The 21,859-nt window shown below is 55.7% G+C and overlaps 1 protein-coding gene across 1 annotated transcript; it reads left to right on the forward strand.

Moving 5' to 3' along the window:
* Positions 1-3,757: 3,757 nt before the first annotated feature.
* Positions 3,758-19,442, forward strand: QPRT (quinolinate phosphoribosyltransferase). The gene is given in 5 exon segments (XM_077494037.1): positions 3,758-3,885; positions 3,888-4,055; positions 16,830-17,104; positions 18,506-18,637; positions 19,198-19,442. Coding segments are annotated over 5 exon segments (882 nt in total). The 5' UTR covers positions 3,758-3,773; the 3' UTR covers positions 19,393-19,442.
* The last annotated feature ends 2,417 nt before the right edge of the window (positions 19,443-21,859 follow it).

The following is a 21,859-nucleotide window of genomic DNA, read 5'->3' on the forward strand; positions in this document are numbered from 1 at the left end:
AGAGGGGACGGCTCCCTGTGGTGGCGGGAGGGGGAAGGAGAGGGGGGACGGCGCCCTCTGGTGGCGGGAGGGGGGAAGGAGAGGGGGGACGGCGCCCTCTGGTGGCGGGAGGGGGGAAGGAGAGGGGGGACGGCGCCCTCTGGTGGCGGGAGGGGGAAGGAGAGGGGGGAAGGAGAGGGGGGACGGCGCCCTCTGGTGGCGGGAGGGGGGAAGGAGAGGGGGGACGGCGCCCTCTGGTGGCGGGAGGGGGGAAGGAGAGGGGGGACGGCGCCCTCTGGTGGCGGGAGGGGGGAAGGAGAGGGGGGAAGGCGCCCTCTGGTGGCGGGAGGGGGGGAAGTAGAGGGGGGAAGGCGCCCTCTGGTGGCGGGAGGGGGGGAAGTAGAGGGGGGACGGCGCCCTCTGGTGGCGGGAGGGGGGAAGGAGAGGGGGGACGGCGCCCTCTGGTGGCGGGAGGGGGGAAGGAGAGGGGGGGCGGCGCCCTCTGATGGCGGGAGGGGGGAAGGAGAGGTTGGGCGGCGCCCTCTGGTGGCGGGAGGGGGAAGGAGAGGGGGGACGGCGCCCTCTGGTGGCGGGAGGGGGGAAGGAGAGGGGGGGCGGCGCCCTCTGGTGGCGGGAGGGGGGAAGGAGAGGGGGGACGGCGCCCTCTGGTGGCGGGAGGGGGGAAGGAGAGGGGGGACGGCGCCCTCTGGTGGCGGGAGGGGGGAAGGAGAGGGGGACGGCGCCCTGTGGTGGCGGGAGGGGGGAAGGAGAGGGGGACGGCGCCCTGTGGTGGCGGGAGGGGGGAAGGAGAGAGGGGACGGCGCCCTGTGGTGGCGGGAGGGGGGAAGGAGAGAGGGGACGGCGCCCTGTGGTGGCGGGAGGGGGAAAGGAGAGGGGGGACGGCGCCCCGTGGTGGCGGGAGGGGGGAAGGAGAGGGGGGACGGCGCCCCGTGGTGGCGGGAGGGGGGAAGGAGAGGGGGGACGGCGCCCCGTGGTGGCGGGAGGGGGGAAGGAGAGGGGGACGGCGCCCCGTGGTGGCGGGAGGGGGGAAGGAGAGGGGGGACGGCGCCCCGTGGTGGCGGGAGGGGGGAAGGAGAGGGGGGACGGCGCCCTGTGGTGGCGGGAGGGGGGAAGGAGAGGGGGGACGGCGCCCTGTGGTGGCGGGAGGGGGGAAGGAGAGGGGGGACGGCGCCCTGTGGTGGCGGGAGGGGGGAAGGAGAGGGGGGACGGCGCCCTGTGGTGGCGGGAGGGGGGAAGGAGAGGGGGGACGGCGCCCTCTGGTGGCGGGAGGGGGGGAGAGAGGGGACGGCGCCCTCTGGTGGCGGGAGGGGGGGGGAGGGGATACTGCACCCTTTGGTGTCGGTCGGGAGGGGTAGCGTTTTTTCCTACCATAAATATATAAACCTTTACATGTTTTTTTTTTCCCCCCATACAATTGACAATTACTCCTATGATGTACATGACATGTTATCCTCATAATGGGGGGGGGGGGGTAATGTTTCCTATGTAGGGGGCGTTGTTTTTAGGGTTATCATTTGCTTTTATCCTTGTTTTTTATTACACTTTTCCAAACAGCGCTGATGGAAGAGATTTTAATCCCCGCTGAAAATTCTAATAAAATACAAGTAAATTACCTCTTTGATCACCGGGTGCACCGGGAGCAGTGATCAGGAGAGGTGAGAGGTCACAGAGGAGGGGGCGCAGTGATCGGGAGAGGTGAGAGGTCACAGAGGAGGGGGCACAGTGATCGGGAGAGGTGAGGGGTCACAGAGGAGGGGAGCAGTGATCGGGAGAGGTGAGGGGTCACAGAGGAGGGGGAGCAGTGATCGGGAGAGGTGAGGGGTCACAGAGGAGGGGGCGCAGTGATCGGGAGAGGTGAGGGGTCACAGAGGAGGGGGAGCAGTGATCGGGAGGGGTGAGGGGTCACAGAGGAGGGGAGCAGTGATCGGGAGGGGTGAGAGGTCACAGCGGAGGGGAGCAGTGATCGGGAGGGGTTAGAGGTCACAGAGGAGGGGAGCAGTGATCGGGAAGGATGAGAGGTCACAGAGGAGGGGAGCAGTGATCGGGAAGGATGAGAGGTCACAGCGGAGGGGAGCAGTGATCGGGAGGGGTTAGAGGTCACAGAGGAGGGGAGCAGTGATCGGGAGAGGTGAGAGGTCACAGAGGAGGGGAGCAGTGATCGGGAGAGGTGAGAGGTCACAGAGGAGAGGAGCAGTGATCGGGGGAGGTGAGAGGTTACAGAGGAGGGGAGCAGTGATCGGGGGAGGGGAGCAGTGATCGGGGGAGGTGAGAGGTCACAGAGGAGGGGAGCAGTGATCGGGAGGGGTGAGAGGTCACAGAGGAGGGGAGCAGTGATCGGGAGGGGTGAGGGGTCACAGAGGAGGGGAGCAGTGATCGGGAGGGGTGAGGGGTCACAGAGGAGGGGAGCGGTGATTGGGAGGGGTGAGGGGTCACAGAGGAGGGGAGCGGTGATCGGGAGGGGTGAGGGGTCACAGAGGAGGGGAGCGGTGATCGGGAGGGGTGAGGGGTCACAGAGGGGAGCGGTGATCGGGAGGGGTCACAGAGGAGGGGAGCAGTGATTGGGAGGGGTGAGAGGTCACAGAGGATGGGAGCAGGGATCGGGAGGGGTGAGAGGTCACAGAGGAGGGGAGCAGTGATTGGGAGGGGTGAGAGGTCACAGAGGAGGGGAGCAGTGATTGGGAGGGGTGAGAGGTCACAGAGGAGGGGAGCAGTGATCGGGAGGGGTGAGAGGTCACAGAAGAGGGGAGCAGGGATCGGGAGGGTTGAGAGGTCACAGAGGAGGGGAGCAGTGATTGGGAGGGGTCACAGAGGGGGGAGCAGTGATCGGGAGGGGTGAGAGGTCACAGAGGAGGGGAGCAGTGATCGGGAGGGGTGAGAGGTCACAGAGGAGGGGAGCAGTGATCGGGAGAGGTGAGAGGTCACAGGGGGGAGCAGTGATCGGGAGGGGTGGAGGTCACAGAGGAGGGGAGCAGTGATAGGGAGGGGTGAGAGGTCACAGAGGGGAGCAGTGATCGGGAGGGGTGAGAGGTCACAGAGGATGGGATCGGTGATCGGGAGGGGTGAGAGGTCAGAGAGGAGGGGTGAGGGATCAGAGAGGGGAGCAGTGATCGGGAGAGGTTAGAGGAGGGGAGCGGTGACAGAGCATTGGGGTCAATCGGGGGTTGGGGTCGAAATGGGGGAGGTCAGATGTCGTTATAAATTGGGAGTAGTTGTATACGCTTTGGGAGAACAGGTTATATTTTTGGGGTCACGGAGTGAAGGGCCATCATTTATGGTATCGGGTGGTGTAGGGGTCCGAGGTCCCAGGGTGTGGGGGTTGTGGGGCAGCTCGGGGTGAAGGGTTAAAGGTTGTATGAAGGGATCACTCCACTCTAAACTGAATCTTGGGGGCAGACATACTTTAGGCCCGATTACATACAAGATTCCCATAGGTCATGTGACTTTGGTGCTCCTAGCTCCACCCTCCTATGATCAGTTCAGGGGTCCCCTCTTTCACTGGAGCCCCTTGGCTGAACATTACGCTGCAGTAGAAGGGAGACTCTCTGGTTGAGCAAACAAGTAAATGTTATGAGAAATGCCACCTTGGCGGTGTGGGCTCACAAGCTGGACGGTGAAGTAAGCCAAAGGCCTTCATCCATATATGTGGCTTTGATCATGGGTGTGTCCAGTTTAGGGTGGAGTGGGAACTGGTTTTCGGTTATAATTTGTTTCTGGATTATTGTGGATGGATAATGAGTGAAATCATTCTCTGCAGGACCGACCCCCCGCGGATCATGGCATCCAATGACCTGACGCTTCTTTTGCCACATAGCCGCCTCCGTCAGCTGGCTCGGGATTGGTTGGCAGAGGATGCCCCCAGCCTTGATATCGCAGGGTGGGCAGCTTGTGTGGTGCTCCACAGTCTCAGGAGGCGATACTTCTCTGCAAGACTGCAGGGGTCCTAGCTGGTTGTCCATTCTTCCAGGCAGTATGTGAGGAGGCCGGGTGCAGAGTTGAGTGGCAGCACCATGACGGCGAATTGCTGGAGCCCATCGCTAGAGTGGCCACTGTCCGAGGTGAGAGGTTTATTGTAGATGGAGTGTTATAAATGTTTATTCTTCATAGGTAACCGAATAGTCAGTGTTAGATATTTTCCACCTTTATTCCTCCTTTGTTTCACCTCAGAGCTGCTGATCCCATACAGCCTTTGTGCAGCCACTACAGGCACTCCAGGCATGGATGGGCTGGTTGGGTTCCACCGTACGAGCGCTGGGCTTGTTGCGTTCCACCGTACGAGCGCTGGGCTGGTTGGGTTCCTCCGTACGAGCGCTGGGCTGGTTGGGTTCCTCCGTACGAGCGCTGGGCTGGTTGGGTTCCTCCGTACGAGCGCTGGGCTGGTTGGGTTCCTCCGTACGAGCGCTGGGCTGGTTGGGTTCCACCGTACGAGCGCTGGGCTGGTTGGGTTCCACCGTACGAGCGCTGGGCTGGTTGGGTTCCACCGTACGAGCGCTGGGCTGGTTGGGTTCCACCGTACGAGCGCTGGGCTGGTTGGGTTCCACCGTACGAGCGCTGGGCTGGTTGGGTTCCACCGTACGAGCGCTGGGCTGGTTGGGTTCCACCGTACGAGCGCTGGGCTGGTTGGGTTCCACCGTACGAGCGCTGGGCTGGTTGGGTTCCACCGTACGAGCGCTGGGCTGGTTGGGTTCCACCGTACGAGCGCTGGGCTGGTTGGGTTCCACCGTACGAGCGCTGGGCTGGTTGGGTGGGTTCTACCGTACGAGCGATGGGCTGGCTGCGTGGGTTCTACCATACGAGCGATGGGCTGGCTGGGTGGGTTCTACCGTACGAGCGATGGGCTGGTTGGGTTCCACCGTACGAGCGATGGGCTGGTTGGGTTCCACCGTACGAGCGATGGGCTGGTTGGGTTCCACCGTACGAGCGATGGGCTGGTTGGGTTCCACCGTACGAGCGATGGGCTGGTTGGGTTCCACCGTACGAGCGATGGGCTGGTTGGGTTCCACCGTACGAGCGATGGGCTGGTTGGGTGGGTTCTACCGTACGAGCGATGGGCTGGGTGGGTTCTACTGTACGATCGATGGGCTGGGTGGGTTCTACCGTACGAGCGATGGGCTGGTTGGTTGGGTTCTACCGTACGAGCGATGGCTGGTTGGTTGGGTTCTACCGTACGAGCGATGGGCTGGTTGGGTGGGTTCTACCGTACGAGCGATGGGCTGGCTGCGTGGGTTCTACCGTACGAGCGATGGGCTGGGTGGGTTCTACCGTACGAGCGATGGGCTGGGTGGGTTCCTACCGTATGAGCGATGGGCTGGCTGGGTGGGTTCTACCGTATGAGCGATGGGCTGGCTGGGTGGGTTCTACCGTACGAGCGATGGGCTGGCTGGGTGGGTTCTACCGTACGAGCGATGGGCTGGTTGGGTTCCACCGTACGAGCGATGGGCTGGTTGGGTTCCACCGTACGAGCGATGGGCTGGTTGGGTTCCACCGTACGAGCGCTGGGCTGGTTGGGTTCCACCGTACGAGCGCTGGGCTGGTTGGGTTCCACCGTACGAGCGCTGGGCTGGTTGGGTGGGTTCTACCGTACGAGCGATGGGCTGGCTGCGTGGGTTCTACCATACGAGCGATGGGCTGGCTGGGTGGGTTCTACCGTACGAGCGATGGGCTGGTTGGGTTCCACCGTACGAGCGATGGGCTGGTTGGGTTCCACCGTATGAGCGATGGGCTGGTTGGGTTCCACCGTACGAGCGATGGGCTGGTTGGGTTCCACCGTACGAGCGATGGGCTGGTTGGGTTCCACCGTACGAGCGATGGGCTGGTTGGGTTCCACCGTACGAGCGATGGGCTGGTTGGGTGGGTTCTACCGTACGAGCGATGGGCTGGGTGGGTTCTACTGTACGATCGATGGGCTGGGTGGGTTCTACCGTACGAGCGATGGGCTGGTTGGTTGGGTTCTACCGTACGAGCGATGGGCTGGTTGGTTGGGTTCTACCGTACGAGCGATGGGCTGGTTGGGTGGGTTCTACCGTACGAGCGATGGGCTGGCTGCGTGGGTTCTACCGTACGAGCGATGGGCTGGGTGGGTTCTACCGTACGAGCGATGGGCTGGGTGGCTTCCTACCGTATGAGCGATGGGCTGGCTGGGTGGGTTCTACCGTATGAGCGATGGGCTGGCTGGGTGGGTTCTACCGTACGAGCGATGGGCTGGCTGGGTGGGTTCTACCGTACGAGCGATGGGCTGGTTGGGTTCCACCGTACGAGCGATGGGCTGGTTGGGTTCCACCGTACGAGCGATGGGCTGGTTGGGTTCCACCGTACGAGCGATGGGCTGGTTGGGTTCCACCGTACGAGCGATGAGCTGGTTGGGTTCCACCGTACGAGCGATGGGCTGGTTGGGTTCCACCGTACGAGCGATGGGCTGGTTGGGTTCTACCGTACGAGCGATGGGCTGGTTGGGTGGGTTCTACCGTACGAGCGATGGGCTGGTTGGGTGGGTTCTACCGTACGAGCGATGGGCTGGTTGGGTGGGTTCTACCGTACGAGCGATGGGCTGGCTGCGTGGGTTCTACCATACGAGCGATGGGCTGGCTGGGTGGGTTCTACCGTACGAGCGATGGGCTGGTTGGGTTCCACCGTACGAGCGATGGGCTGGTTGGGTTCCACCGTACGAGCGATGGGCTGGTTGGGTTCCACCGTACGAGCGATGGGCTGGTTGGGTTCCACCGTACGAGCGATGGGCTGGTTGGGTTCCACCGTACGAGCGATGGGCTGGTTGGGTTCCACCGTACGAGCGATGGGCTGGTTGGGTTCCACCGTACGAGCGATGGGCTGGTTGGGTTCCACCGTACGAGCGATGGGCTGGTTGGGTTCTACCGTACGAGCGATGGGCTGGGTGGGTTCTACCGTACGATCGATGGGCTGGGTGGGTTCTACCGTACGAGCGATGGGCTGGTTGGTTGGGTTCTACCGTACGAGCGATGGGCTGGTTGGGTGGGTTCTACCGTACGAGCGATGGGCTGGCTGCGTGGGTTCTACCGTACGAGCGATGGGCTGGGTGGGTTCTACCGTACGAGCGATGGGCTGGCTGGGTTCCACCGTACGAGCGATGGGCTGGTTGGGTTCCACCGTACGAGCGATGGGCTGGTTGGGTTCCACCGTACGAGCGATGGGCTGGTTGGGTTCCACCGTACGAGCGATGGGCTGGTTGGGTTCCACCGTACGAGCGATGGGCTGGTTGGGTTCCACCGTACGAGCGATGGGCTGGTTGGGTTCCACCGTACGAGCGATGGGCTGGTTGGGTTCTACCGTACGAGCGATGGGCTGGTTGGGTTCTACCGTACGAGCGATGGGCTGGTTAGGTGGGTTCTACCGTACGAGCGATGGGCTGGTTGGGTGGGTTCTACCGTACGAGCGATGGGCTGGTTGGGTGGGTTCTACCGTACGAGCGATGGGCTGGTTGGGTGGGTTCTACCGTACGAGCGATGGGCTGGTTGGGTGGGTTCTACCGTACGAGCGATGGGCTGGTTGGGTGGGTTCTACCGTACAAGCGATGGGCTGGTTGGGTGGGTTCTACCGTACGAGCGATGGGCTGGGTGGGTGGGTTCTACCGTACGAGCGATGGGCTGGCTGGGTGGGTTCTACCGTACGAGCGATGGGCTGGCTGGGTGGGTTCTACCGTACGAGCGATGGGCTGGCTGGGTGGGTTCTACCGTACGAGCGATGGGCTGGCTGGGTGGGTTCTTTTTTTTTTTTTTTCAAATATAAATTTTATTAATTTTCAAACAATGCCCAACATGGGCATGGACATGTAATACAACATAGAAGTGGGATACAAAAGAAAAGGGGAGGGAAGAAAAGGGAAACATACATCAAACATATTGCCGAGTTCACGGGAGGGACAGGGTCATAAAAAAACAAAAACAAAAAAAAAAAACATTGTACGTGGCCCATCCATAGCACCTCCAGTGCCGAAGCGTGTTTGGGAGTCTAGATCCCTTCAGTTCCCCCATCTCCGGCTCTCATCCGAACCTCGATACCCCGGTAAAAAACCCAGTACCAAGGCAGGGACCATTAAGTGTAGGGGAAGGGACACTGACAAGGAAGTCTGAGAGGGGAAGGAGAGGGGGGTGAGGTGAGGGGGGGGGGAAGGAGAGGGGGGGGGAAGATGAGGGGGGGGAGAGGTGAGGAGGGAGGGGAGGGGGGGATTTCTGGTTGATTCAGGACTGCCCTACCCCCCATGCAGTATATATCGCCGAACATATTACAAGGTCCTCAGAGATACCCCTTCGGGCGAGAAGATAAATTGGTGCCAGGGTGCCCATGTTTTCCTAAATCTTTCCTGCTGTTGCCTCCCCGTAAGCACCAGGTCCTCCAGTCTACTAATTTCCTCCACCTTACGAACCCAGGACGCCACCGATGGAGGGGCCTGGCTTTTCCAGTGGAGCGGTATACATGCTCTTGCGGCATTCACCAGAGGGCATAGAATGGACTTTTTGTACTTTTTAGTGGACATGGCGTTCACGTGCAGGAGGAAGAAGGCCGGGTCATTGGGGACATTATACTCCGTAAATTTTTGAATAACGGTCCTAACAGTGGACCAAAAGTGAGACAACTTCGAACATGACCAAAACACATGCAACAAAGTGCCCTGTTCCAGTCCGCATCTCCAACAAAGCGCAGAGGTAGTCGGATAGAAAGAATGCAAAGCCTGAGGAGTTAGGTACCATCTCGTCAGGATTTTATAGTTCGTTTCCTGTATGGTCGTACAGATGGTAGATTTCAGGGCCAATGCTACAATGTTTTGGGTCTGGCTCGGAGTAAACGTACAGTTCAAGTCCCTCTCCCATTTTGTCAGGAAGGTCAAGTGAGTATCATCCCCGGGTGTGATAAGGAGGTTGTACATTGTGGACAGCGTTCTTGGAAGCACCCCGTTGCCAGAACAACATTCCTCAAAGGCAGTCAACGGTCCGTCAAATCGGAGGGAGGATGGGAGGGTTCGAAGTAAGTGTCTAAGTTGGACAGCAGTCCAGAAGGCTAATTTATAGGGTCCCGATGTATTACAGAGCGCCTCTATAGACGGCCAGTCCCCACCTGTCCGGAAACATCGTGCTTGTGTGCACCCGCTACTGGACATGGCCTGCAGAAGATGGGGGTCCATACCAGGGGAGAATTGTGGGTTCCCCATAATAGGAAATAGCGGGGAGTTAGGCGTAGATAGCGACCCCTTTGAGTAAATCTGTGACCCCACCCGTAGCGTCGTCCCTATCAGGGGATGCCTCTTCATGTGGGCCGGGAGGTGTCTATAACACCAGGCAGCCCCTGATAACGGCACCCGGACCTGGGCCTGCTCCAACCGGATCCACAGTTTCAGATCCCGGTGCCGGCACCAGTCTACAATTCTACCGAGGTGTACCGCCTGATAGTATTTCTTTACATCAGGAACGGCAAGGCCGCCGAAGAGTTTGGGCATGGAGAGTAAATTCCGGGCCAATCTCTGCTTCCTATATGCCCAAATAAAGCCAGTAAACAAACCGTGAACCTGTCGAAAATATGGCGTGGGTACCGAAATAGGGAGTGCCTGCAGCAGATATAAAAATTTGGGCAGGATGCACATCTTAAGCAGGTTACACCTGCCAAACCATGAATGAAGGCCTTTATTCCAGGATTCCAGAAGAGTCCTGGTTCTGATCAGCAGGGGAGGGAAATTGAGTTTAAAGACGTGATTTAGATTTGCCGGGACAAAAGTCCCCAAGTACGACAGCGCCGTGGACGTCCATTTAAGATTAAAGCTGGACCGAAGCCCCTGCATGGTCGTTTGCGACAGTGCCACTCCCATGGCTTCCGATTTAGTGTAATTAATCTTTAGGTTAGAGACTTGCCCGTATTCCTCGAATTCCCGGAGGAGATTCGGGAGGGATATCACTGGATTGGAGAGGGAGAACAGCAAGTCATCCGCATACGCAGAGACCTTGAAGTGAGCATCACCCGCAACTATACCTTGGATATCGGGGTTATTCCTAACCCTACATAGAAAGGGCTCCAAGGAGAGGGCAAAAAGAAGCGGCGACAACGGGCAGCCCTGCCTGGTTCCATTTTTAATCAGCAGGGGCTCCGACAGTATCCCATTCACCTTAATTTGTGCCGTCGGAGTAGCGTATAATTGGGCTATCCACCTAAGCATTTTCTCGCCTAAGCCTATGTGGTGGAGGACAGTGGACATATACTCCCAGTTAACCCGGTCGAAGGCTTTTTCCGCGTCTGTATTAAGGAAAATGGAAGGAGTGGGGCCCTGGTTCGCAACGTGGATCAGATTCAATACCTTGATTGTACTGTCTCTGGCTTCCCTCGTGGGAATGAAGCCCACCTGATCCTGATGGACTAGGGACTGCACATGTCTGGCCAATCGTGTTGCTAATATCTTGGTAAATAATTTAAGATCCGTATTTAACAATGAGATTGGTCTGTAGCTACTACAGGCCAAGGGGTCTTTGCCTTCTTTGGGGATGACCGTGATATGAGCCCGAGTAGTATCAGTGACGAAGGTGGCCGTGTTCCCTATGTCATTAAAAAAGGTCACCATATGAGGGCTAAGGATGGGGAATAACATCTTATAATACGGGAGGGTGAAGCCATCCGGTCCAGGCGCCCTCCCAGGTTTAGCCGTGTTAAACGCCGACTCCAACTCCTCAGGAGTTATCGGGGCCTCCAATTCAGCTACACTGTCAGGTAATAATGTGGGAATCTGACTAGAACTCACATACGCCTCCATCAGAGGTCGTCCTCCCGGAGGGGGTGGTAGATTGTAAAGGGTATTGTAAAAGTTTTTGAATGCAGCCGCTATCTGGTGCGGGAGGCCGACATCCACATTCGCTTCCGACCTAATTCGAGGGACATAGGTCTGTGTCTTAGTGTCTCGGACCGCCCGCGCCAGACTACGCCCGCACTTATTACCCGATTCATAGGCCACGAGTCTGCATTTTTGTAACGCTGCCTTGGCTTTGTAGCCAAGGAGGTCATTGACCTGGCTTCGAAGAGAGGAAAGTTCAGCCTCCACGGATGGATCCAGGGAGGCCTTGTGTTTTAACTCCAGAACCTGGAGTTTGGCCAGAAGCGAGTCCAATTGTTTCCCAGTCTCTTTTTTGATGCGCGAGCCATGTTTAATCAGGACACCCCGAATGACCGTTTTGTGTGCTTCCCACACCGCCCCCGGGGAGGAGTCAGCCGTCGTGTTCGTCTGAAAGTAAAAAGTAAGCTCCCTAGTCACCTCCTCCAGTATCTCAGGTCGCTGTAACAAGCTGTCATTGAGACGCCAAAAACGTGTCCGCCGGAAAGAAGTGGCAGACAGCTTGTAAGTCAGCATAATGGGGGCATGATCCGACCATGTCTTTTGACCTATTGAGGAGGCCCTGACCGCATGTAATTGGCTATGGGGTATAAGAAAGTAATCAATTCTTGTGTAAATTTTGTGTGGAGGAGAGTAGAAGGTATAGTCCCTGTCACCCGGGTGCTGTAAGCGCCAGATATCGACTAGTTGTGACTCATGGAGACACGCGACGATACGCTTACGGGCACTAATAGGTAAGGAGGACGAACCCGCCGAGGTATCCACGTGGGGGGCCAGGGGTACATTCCAGTCTCCGCCCAGGATCAGTTGGCCCTCCTGGAAGGCAGTCAACTTGGTCAAAAGACGCCGCACAAACGCGTCCTGGCCCTCGTTAGGGGCGTAGACATTCGCTAGTGTCAACCGTGCACCTCCCACCAGTCCTTTGAGGAAAACATAACGTCCTTCCAGGTCTATCTCGGAGTCCGTGAGAGTCCAAGGTACATTACAGGAGATGAGGATAGAGGCACCTCGAGATTTAGTTTTATTAGTGGAGTGGTACGTCAGAGGAAAGAATCTGTTCTTGAGGACCGGCAACCGATCCTCTTTAAAGTGAGTTTCCTGGATATAAGCTATATCAATTTTCGCCCTTTTTAGGTCATGCATTAACATACGGCGTTTCTCCGGGGTGTTAAGCCCTTTCGCGTTTAAGGAGTACAGTGACAGACTGTCCATCCTCAACCAGAAGGGGAGAGAGACCGGGAAGAGAGGGAGGGGGGGGGGAGAAGGGAGGGGGGAAAGAACAGAAGGGGGGGTTAAGAGTGGGAGAGGGAAAGACTCACAGCAGGGTGTCCCTTAAGTCCAAAAAAAAAAAAAAAAAAAAAAGGTGTTGTCAGGAGAGGTATAGGAAGGTAAGGGCGGGACAACAGGGGAAAAGGGGAAGGTAAAGAAAAAAAAAAAAAAAAAAACCAAAAAAAACCTAAAGACAAGCAAAATGCTTGCGTGGCACGTCTCTACCAAAAAGTGGCCGAGAGCGTGCCGGCCTATGTGGGGAAGTGACCTGGAACAGTCAAGGAGTGGGAGCCCTCGACTCCCCCCGACCTCACGGAACCCATGGAGCTGTACGAGCGTGGGTCGTCAGCAGCCACACGCTCCCCCCATCCCGCCCCCCCGACCCCAAGAGGGGTCGACGAGGGGGGGGAGGGGAGGGCACGCATCAGGAGCCCAGCAGAAACTCATGCAAGCAAAATTAAAACAGAGAGATCAAACATAACATAAGAACAGAAAGAATGCAACCCTAACAGCCAGGCGACCATGGTAGCATCAGCAGCAAAACATCCGCGACCCCCACCAGCCGGGGGGGGGCACTACCCCAGCCATAACAAGGGGGAGGAGGGCATGGGTGACCCTCTCCCCATCACCCCAGGAGGGCAGCATCCCCACCCCGGGTACCCCACACAAACAGGTAAAAAGTCAAGGCGACCCCTCAGTGGAATCGCAAAACCAGCATCCGGAGCGGCACCTCAATCACATGTAGTCCAGCAGACCCCTGAAGCGCTGGATGCGGGGGGACAACATCCCACAGTCATGGGGGGCCCCCTAGGACAATCCCCGGGGCCGAAAAAAAAAATAAGGAAAAAAGGAAACGCACAGTAAAATAAAATAACATGAAAAAAGGGGGGGGGGGGGTGGGCGGGAAGGGAAACCAACCCACCCTCCCGGGAAGCCACTCCAAGTCAGCCGGCACCATATATCGGAGTATTTATAAGTCCCCATCGGATTCCCCAGGACTCCCCGGGCAGGCAAATCAAAGATAAAAATACATTAGCCCACCCCACCACCCCATAGCAGTCCGCCACCTTTACCAGTCTAGAGGGCAGTCAAGGAGGGTCGCCTCTCCGGTCATCAACATGCGGGGCCCAGAGGGGTAGAGCAAAACCGGGTAGAAAGCAGCAGGAGCATACCAGAAGTCAGGCTGATAAAGTGCTGGAGGCCCATCTCCCAATTCACGCACTCCCTCCCTCCGGCGTGGGTGTTCGAGATCCGCGGCGGCGTCTCTGAGGCCTCGGCGGGGCCGACCTCCATGAGGACTGCAGCCCGGACCTTCCCCCCGTTGGAGGGAGAAACATCAGCCAGTTCGGGAGAAGAACAGGGTCAGCGTCCAGGAAAGTAAATAGAGCCGGGAGATCGCCTGGGGAACGGAGGTGGAACGACCGCTGATCTCTCCTGAAGATCACCGTTAGGGGGTACCCCCAACGGTAAGTAACCCCCCGCCGGCGGGCAGCCTCCAACACAGGGCGGAGCATGGCTCTTCTCTGTAGGGTAGCTCTGGAAACATCAGGTAGAATCTTAACGGGCGCCCCATCAAAATCCACATCACCCGCCTCCCACGCTCTACGCAAGATCAGTTCCTTGTGGGAGTAATGGTGGAGACGGCAGATAACATCTCGCGGTCTATTAATGTCCTGCGACCGTGGCCCCAGAGCCCTATGTATCCTGTCAAATTCCAGGGTCTGCGGCAGCGGAGAGCCAGGCAGCCTGCGGAAGATGGCGGTGGCCGTAACGGCCAGGTCCTCAGATCCGGTCGCCTCCGGGATGCCTCGCAGCCGGAGATTATTTCGCCTACACCTGTCTTCAATTTCTTCCTGGTGGAGCTGAAGCAGGGTAGCGGCATCAATGTGGGCGTCCTGCAGTCTCTCCAGCGCACTAACTCTGGATTCCAAGTCCGTCGCTGAGTTTTCCCCCGCCACCAGGCGCTCCGTGATGGAGCTCAGTTCACCTCTCACCTCCTGTAGCTCCTTGCGGTGTTGTGTCTCCAGGCGGCCGATAAGAGCTTCGATATCCGTCCGGGTAGGGAGTGCTCTAAGAAGCGCCCACAACTCCGCATTTCCCTCGGTACCCGCCGCAGACACTAGCGGGGGTGTAGTACATGACCGCAGGGCAGGCGGGACATCAGTGAGCGAGTCCGCAACAAGCGAGACAGCCGGTGATGACGGGCCACTCTCCAGGACTTCCTCTCCCTCTGCACGTGCGGCCGCCATCTCAGGGGTAGCGTGAGGCAGTCGGGGCTGTGTCAGGAACTGATTAATCGGCCCGCCGGAATCCCGCGGTCTAGCCTGGCTGGGCTTCCCCTTCGTCTTCTGCTTCCTTACAGGCATACCACGGTCAGGCGGTGGGTGAGGAGATCAACGTAGGCTCCGATAGCCGGGAGGAGAGCGGGAGCTCGGATAGCACACAACCTCACTCCGCCATGTCCAGGCCACGCCCTGGCTGGGTGGGTTCTACCGTACGAGCGATGGGCTGGCTGGGTGGGTTCTACCGTACGAGCGATGGGCTGGCTGGGTGGGTTCTACCGTACGAGCGATGGGCTGGCTGGGTGGGTTCTACCGTACGAGCGATGGGCTGGCTGGGTGGGTTCTACCGTACGAGCGATGGGCTGGCTGGGTGGGTTCCACCGCACGAGTGATGAGCTGTCGAGGATGGGTTCTACCGTGTTGTGGAAATTTTATTAAGATGTATTTACTACATAGCTCCCAACTGTCCCTGATTTGGCGCAATGTCCCTCACTCCTCCTTTGTCCCTCATTTTGGACTTATCTATATTATCTATAAAATGCACTTTTTATCTATGAAAAAGTGTTTTTTCCAGTGCTAATCCTTTCATCTGATTTCTAAATTGCCTCTGTGCAATACAGAAGATCGTCTTGGGGGGGATGTAGTCACTCTGCAAAGACATTATCGGTTATGGGGGGGGGGGGGGGATGTACGCTCACGTGTCTGATCACCATTTGGGGGGGCTATGGCGTGTTCCTGCAGCTAATCTCCCACCCTCAGGAATGGTAGGACAATCCGGGAATGCGTTGTTCTCAGAACAATGCAGAATAAGGATCCATGCCAATGGTAAATACGGGAGACGTTAAAGTGCGTTATGGTCGGGGACGCGTCCGTGATTTCAAGACCAGCCATGCGCCTTCCTGTCTTACCGGAGAGCAAGGGGGGAGGTAAAGGGGGCAGGAAATCATACACACTGCCCAGACACGCCCATAGATTCCCCTAGCCATTGTTCATTGGCTGAGATTTGTATAACTCCTCCTGTTTGAAGGAATGCCTGTGCATGGTTGAAGATAAAAAGCTCTATTGTTATATAAGTAAAGATTGCTCCCATTATCGGCAAGTCTGCCTTGAGGCTGTGAGGATGGTGGTTATGTCTTACTTGGGAAGATATGGATACACAGATGCATTATACCAAAAGGCACTTTATTATCGCACAAGACATGGATTACACGTAGCGTATAGCGAAATTTCCACGTCAGTTGTACGAGTAATGGGTTGGGTGGTTTCCATCGTATAGCGATGGGGTCGGGTGGTTTCCGTCGTATAGCGATGGGGTCGGGTGGTTTCCGTCGTATAGCGATGGGGTCGGGTGGTTTCCGTCGTATAGCGATGGGGTCGGGTGGTTTCCGTCGTATAGCGATGGGGTCGGGTGGTTTCCGTCGTATAGCGATGGGGTCGGGTGGTTTCCGTCGTATAGCGATGGGGTCGGGTGGTTTCCGTCGTATAGCGATGGGGTCGGGTGGTTTCCGTCGTATAGCGATGGGGTCGGGTGGTTTCCGTCGTATAGCGATGGGGTCGGGTGGTTTCCGTCGTATAGCGATGGGGTCGGGTGGTTTCCACCTTAAAATGCATAATGGGTTGGGTGTCTTTATCGCACAATAAGTTATGGATTATAGGGACCCGGTATGGGTTGGCTGGTCTCCATTGTATAGTGAGTGATGGGGTTGGGTGGTTTCCATCCTTCAATGGGGGTTTTCTGGTCGTAGCCAATATTCACCCTCTATAACAAGTCCTGGTGTCACTGAGACCCAAAGTGAGGGGAAATCCAAGATTTCGTGTTGTCACCTGAACAGGGAGTGAGGGGAAATCTTTGAACATGGACATCTGTTCTAGTAATATGTAACATGTTTACCTCATTATGGAGAGGTCTCCGCTCACTTCCTGTTGTGTCTATGGGACAGGAAGTGAGCGAAGATCTCCCCAGTGGGACACATACATGGGATTTAACCCTTTCCTACTTCAGCCAAAACTATAAAAAAAAAAAGTTTTGGCCTTGCATTCACTTTAATGATGGGTGACCACTTTCAGTCCCAGATGACAACTTCTGACCCGATTCCCATCAATTAGATGAAAAAGTGATGGGTTATACTGATATTATCATTTTCTTTGGTCACACCCCAGTCTGTTGATTTGGGCCCAGTTTACTTTTCCTTCATGCAGTTTTCTTGGCGCTTATCTTCTCCCCGGCTCTGCCCCAGTACAGACTCCTGACAAGGGTGAATTATCAACTATGAGCTTCTCTGAGTAGGCCCTGGTACTTTTTTCTTGGTTCCTTGGAGTGTTTCCCCTGAGTTATGGGATCAGCCCCATCCCCCTATACAAGGGAACCTGGCGGGAGGGTGGAAGGCTGCTGTCCCTTATTTCTTCTCATGCACCATATGATGTGATCTACTGTCTTTCAGGTCAGCTCACCGACCTCCTCCTGGCCGAGCGGCCGGCTCTAAACGCCCTGTCCCGGGTCAGTGGAGTGGCTACACTAGCCAGGAAGGTGACGGAACAGGCCAGGAAGTCAGGATGGCCAGGGAAGGTGACTGGGACCAGGAAGACCACGCCCGGATTCCGCCTTCCTGAGAAATATGGCCTGCTGGTAGGAGGAGCCGGAACTCACCGTTATGGGACTGGAGACCTAGTCATGCTGAAGGACAACCATATATGGGCAATGGGCGGGGTCCAGGAGGTGAGGAATTTGTGGGGTTATTTGTGGGAACAAATACAGAAGTAAAGGGGATTTACTGTAGGGGTGATGAAGAGAAAATGATGGAAGGGATGAGAGGGGGCTTTATTGTAAGTTGATGGTATGGAGCATACAGTAGAAATGGAGAGGAAGGAAGAGTTGGGATGTTGTTGGTAGGGGCAATGGTGGGGGACATACAGCAGGGGCAATGGTGGGGTATATATGGTAGGGGTGGTGATGAAGAGGAAAGGTTTTAAAGGAGATATGATGGACACATATGGTGGGGGACATACAGAACAGGTGATGGCGAATGAAATGCAGTAGGGGTGATGGAGAAGAAAGTATGGTAAGGATTATATGGAGATTTATGGTTGGTGAAGGCGATATGGTAGGGGACATACAGTAAGGGTGATGGTGGGGGGACATGCAGTAGAGCTGATGGATTGGACAGTACAGTAGGGCCGATAGTGGGAATTATGATAGGTGGGTTGGTGAAGGAGATATGGTAGGAGTGATGGCAGGGGACACATGGTAGGGGTGTTGGTGGAGGACATTCAGGCATGGTAACGGTGGGGGGCGATATTGTAGGGAAGATGGTGGGGGGGCCATACTGTACAGGAGATATGGCAGGGGTGAAGATGGAGGACATACAGCAGGGGTAATGGTGGTGGACATACAGTAGGGTGAAGATAAAGGACATATGGCAGGGGTGATGGTGGGGGATATATACTAGAGGTGAAGTTGGAAGACATATGGCCGGGATGATGGTGGGTGCTATATTCTGGGGGAGATGGTGGGGGACATACGGTAGGGATGATGGTGGGGGACATATGGTAGGGATGATGGTGGGGGACATACGGTAGGGATGATGGTGGGGGACATACGGTAGGGATGATGGTGGGGGACATACGGTAGGGATGATGGTGGGGGACATACGGTAGGGATGATGGTGGGGGACATACGGTAGGGAGGATGGTGGGGGACATACGGTAGGGATGATGGTGGGGGACATACGGTAGGGATGATGGTGGGGGACATACGGTAGGGATGATGGTGGGGGACATATGGTAGGGATGATGGTGGGGGACATACGGTAGGGATGATGGTGGGGGACATACGGTAGGGATGATGGTGGGGGACATACGGTAGGGATGATGGTGGGGGACATACGGTAGGGATGATGGTGGGGGACATATGGTAGGGAGGATGGTGGGGGACATACGGTAGGGATGATGGTGGGGGACATATGGTAGGGATGATGGTGGGGGACATATGGTAGGGAGGATGGTGGGGTTGTCTGTGATCTTAGAGGGTCTCTTTGTTGGGCTTCCGGTGTAATATAGAGGTAATGGACAGCTGATATCTGATGTCCCCATCTTCTGGTGGGTGTCTTTGTACCGGTAGGCTGTACGCGGGGTGCGCTCGGTGGCCGGTCACACTCTGAAGGTGGAGGTGGAGTGTCGGTCGGAGAAGGAAGCTTTGGAAGCTGCAGAATCTGGAGCGGATATTATCATGCTGGATAATTTTACCCCAGAGGTAACTGTCTGCCCCTTGTCTATACCCCTCAACCTTAGACCCCATTCACTGCCTCACAATGCACAGGAAGTACTGCAGGGACATTCTATTGTCTTCTGTAGAATAATGAAGACCATGCATGTTACTCCACATACCCCACATTACTCCGTATCACCCCACATTACTCCGTATCACCCCATATTACTCCGGGTGTGAAGGATAAGGGCATCCAGTCATATTCATAGGATCACAGCCCTTCAGAAGGTGGAGAAGCCGGGGGAGGGGACAGAACAATCCTGGATACCTGGAGGGGACACCCAGACGGTTCAGGTAATACTTTCCCAGTGACCATGTGAGGTTCTCTCTGGATTCTGGCTGCAGATCATCAGAACTCGGTGTATCTGTGGATGAATCTGCCCAGAGGGGACACAGACAGCAGTACATACCTGACAGGAGGCCTAACCCTTCCTCCCTTCAATGACTGACATTAGCACAGCTGCAGTGTTTGCCGGATAGCATTAGTAAGTCCCTGATTGGTGACGGTGATCAGTAACGTTCTCCTTGTATTCCTTCTCTTCTAGTCACTCCATCAGGCAGCGCTCTCGGTGAAGATGGTGTACCCCAGCGTGGTGGTGGAGGCCTCCGGAGGGGTGACCCCCCACAATGTCCTGCAGTTCCTGGGACCCCATGTGGATGTGGTGTCCATGGGCTGCCTGACTCAAGGATACCCCCACATCGACTTCTCCCTCAAGCTGACCAAAGGCATTCAGACCTGACCCTGTGACCCCGACATCTGACCCTGTGACCTCATTTGACCCCATAAGCCTATCATTTGACCCCGTGACTCTAACCTGTAACCCTGTTACCCCACATTTTCCCCCTCCAACCCCAACATCTGACCCCATACCACCACATTTTGACCTTCTAACCCCGATTTCTGGACCAGTCCCCATAGATTGTCTTGCGATGACGTTGAATGTTTGATGTCTGCAGTTCGGAGCGGTGCTGACTCTCACAGTTCAGGATCCGGAATCATTTCCACCAATGTGCTATGAATTCCCTCCATTCTCCGGCCTCCCCGAGAACCCGCGTATCGCCTTCCTATACAGGAGCGCAGTCATGGGGGCAAAGAGCGGCTGTCCCCCGGAGTCCAGGCAGTTCAGAGGTTGTCGGCTGTCATTGCCGAGTTTACTGACAATTCCCGGTTGCCTGGCTGTCATGGTGATCTGGTGGTTTCGTCTTTTCATGGGGGATGAGGATTCCGGCCCTCACTGGCTGCATGCTTCTTTCCATCCAAGACTTACTGAACCCAGACACAGCCAGGCATTCAGTATTTTCAGTAGGAGGTCGGCACTGCACCCCGATATCCGAGTGGTCTGCCTATCATGTGACCCGTCTCCAGCAGAATACGTGAAAAACCTGGCAGTGCAGAGCCTGGGGGAGGAGACACCGTACCACGTGGGTGGTGATAATGAGCACTGTGGGAGGGGCTTATCCCACTGTATTCTCAACTAATAAACCATTTTTCTGCACTCAGCCCGTCATCTGGTTTTCTCTGGGGGGTCTCTTTATACATTTTGTTCACTCGATATTCAAAGAACCTTCACCCAACGTTCACTCGATATTCAAAGAACCTTCACCCAACGTTCACTCGATATTCAAAGAACCTTCACCCAACGTTCACTTGATATTCAAAGAACCTTCACCCAACGTTCACTCGACATTCAAAGACCCTTCACCCAGCGTTCACTCGATATTCAAAGAACCTTCACCCAACGTTCACTCGATATTCAAAGAACCTTCACCCAACGTTGACTCGATATTCAAAGAACCTTCACCCAACGTTGACTCGATATTCAAAGAACCTTCACCCAACGTTCACTCGATATTCAAAGAACCTTCACCCAACGTTCACTCGATATTCAAAGAACCTTCACCCAACGTTCACTCGGTATTCAAAGAACCTTCACCCAACGTTCACTCGCTATTCAAAGAACTTTCACCCAACGTTCACTCGATATTCAAAGAACCTTCACCCAACGTTCACTTGATATTCAAAGAACCTTCACCCAACGTTCACTCGATATTCAAAGAACCTTCACCCAACGTTCACTCGATATTCAAAGAACCTTCACCCAACGTTGACTCGATATTCAAAGAACATTCACCCAACGTTCACTCGATATTCAAAGAACCTTCACCCAACGTTGACTCGATATTCAAAGAACATTCACCCAACGTTGACTCGATATTCAAAGAACCTTCACCCAACGTTCACTCGATATTCAAAGAACCTTCACCCAACGTTGACTCGATATTCAAAGAACCTTCACCCAACGTTGACTCGATATTCAAAGAACATTCACCCAACGTTCACTCGATATTCAAAGAACCTTCACCCAACGTTGACTCGATATTCAAAGAACATTCACCCAACGTTGACTCGATATTCAAAGAACCTTCACCCAACGTTCACTCGATATTCAAAGAACCTTCACCCAACCATCCTTTATACAACAGTCACCCAACCTACATAAAACTTTCACCCAAAATTCACTAGACGCGCAAAATGGAAAAATTTGTTTTGTTTCATTTATTCATTTTCTAACAAACTCCAACTTTTCAGACGGGTTGGAATTCTGTGTAAAGAATAGCGGGTTGTCAAGCAGTGGGGGGGGCACACCAAAATATATACAAAAAATTTTTGGGTTTCCCCCAAAATCCATACCAGACCCTTATCTGAGCATGCAGCTGGCAGGTCAGGAAAGGGGCGGGGCGGGGCGGGGTTACAAGCGATTGCCCCCCCCCCCTCCTGAACCATACCAGTCCACATGAGGACAAGAGCCTTTTCCCGACAACCCTGGCCATTGGTTGTCGGGGTCTGTGGGTGGTGGGGTTTTGTCGGAATCTGGAAGTCCCGTTTAACAAGGGGATGCCCAGATCCCGGCCCCCCTATGTGAATGGGTATCGGGTACATTGAACCCATTCACCAAAAATGTAAAAACCACAATACAGTTTTTGACAATTCCTTTTAATTAAAAAATATATATAAAATTCCCGCGATGTCCATCTATCTCCAATTGCAGCGCCGATGGACTAAAAAAAATAGAAAAAAAAAAGTAGGATCCGCCTCAGTGGGAGGCGTCCTGGTGACTGTTGTCTCTTGGCTGTGACAGCTGTTATATAGGCAAGGGGCGGGGCCATCCAGCTATGTCACCGCCCCCATTTGATATCATGTGACCA

Source organism: Lithobates pipiens, unplaced genomic scaffold, assembly GCF_037356315.1.
Source record: "Lithobates pipiens isolate NorthernLeopardFrog02 unplaced genomic scaffold, aLitPip1_a1.2 Scaffold_22, whole genome shotgun sequence".
In the NCBI taxonomy this organism is placed as follows: domain Eukaryota; kingdom Metazoa; phylum Chordata; class Amphibia; order Anura; family Ranidae; genus Lithobates; species Lithobates pipiens.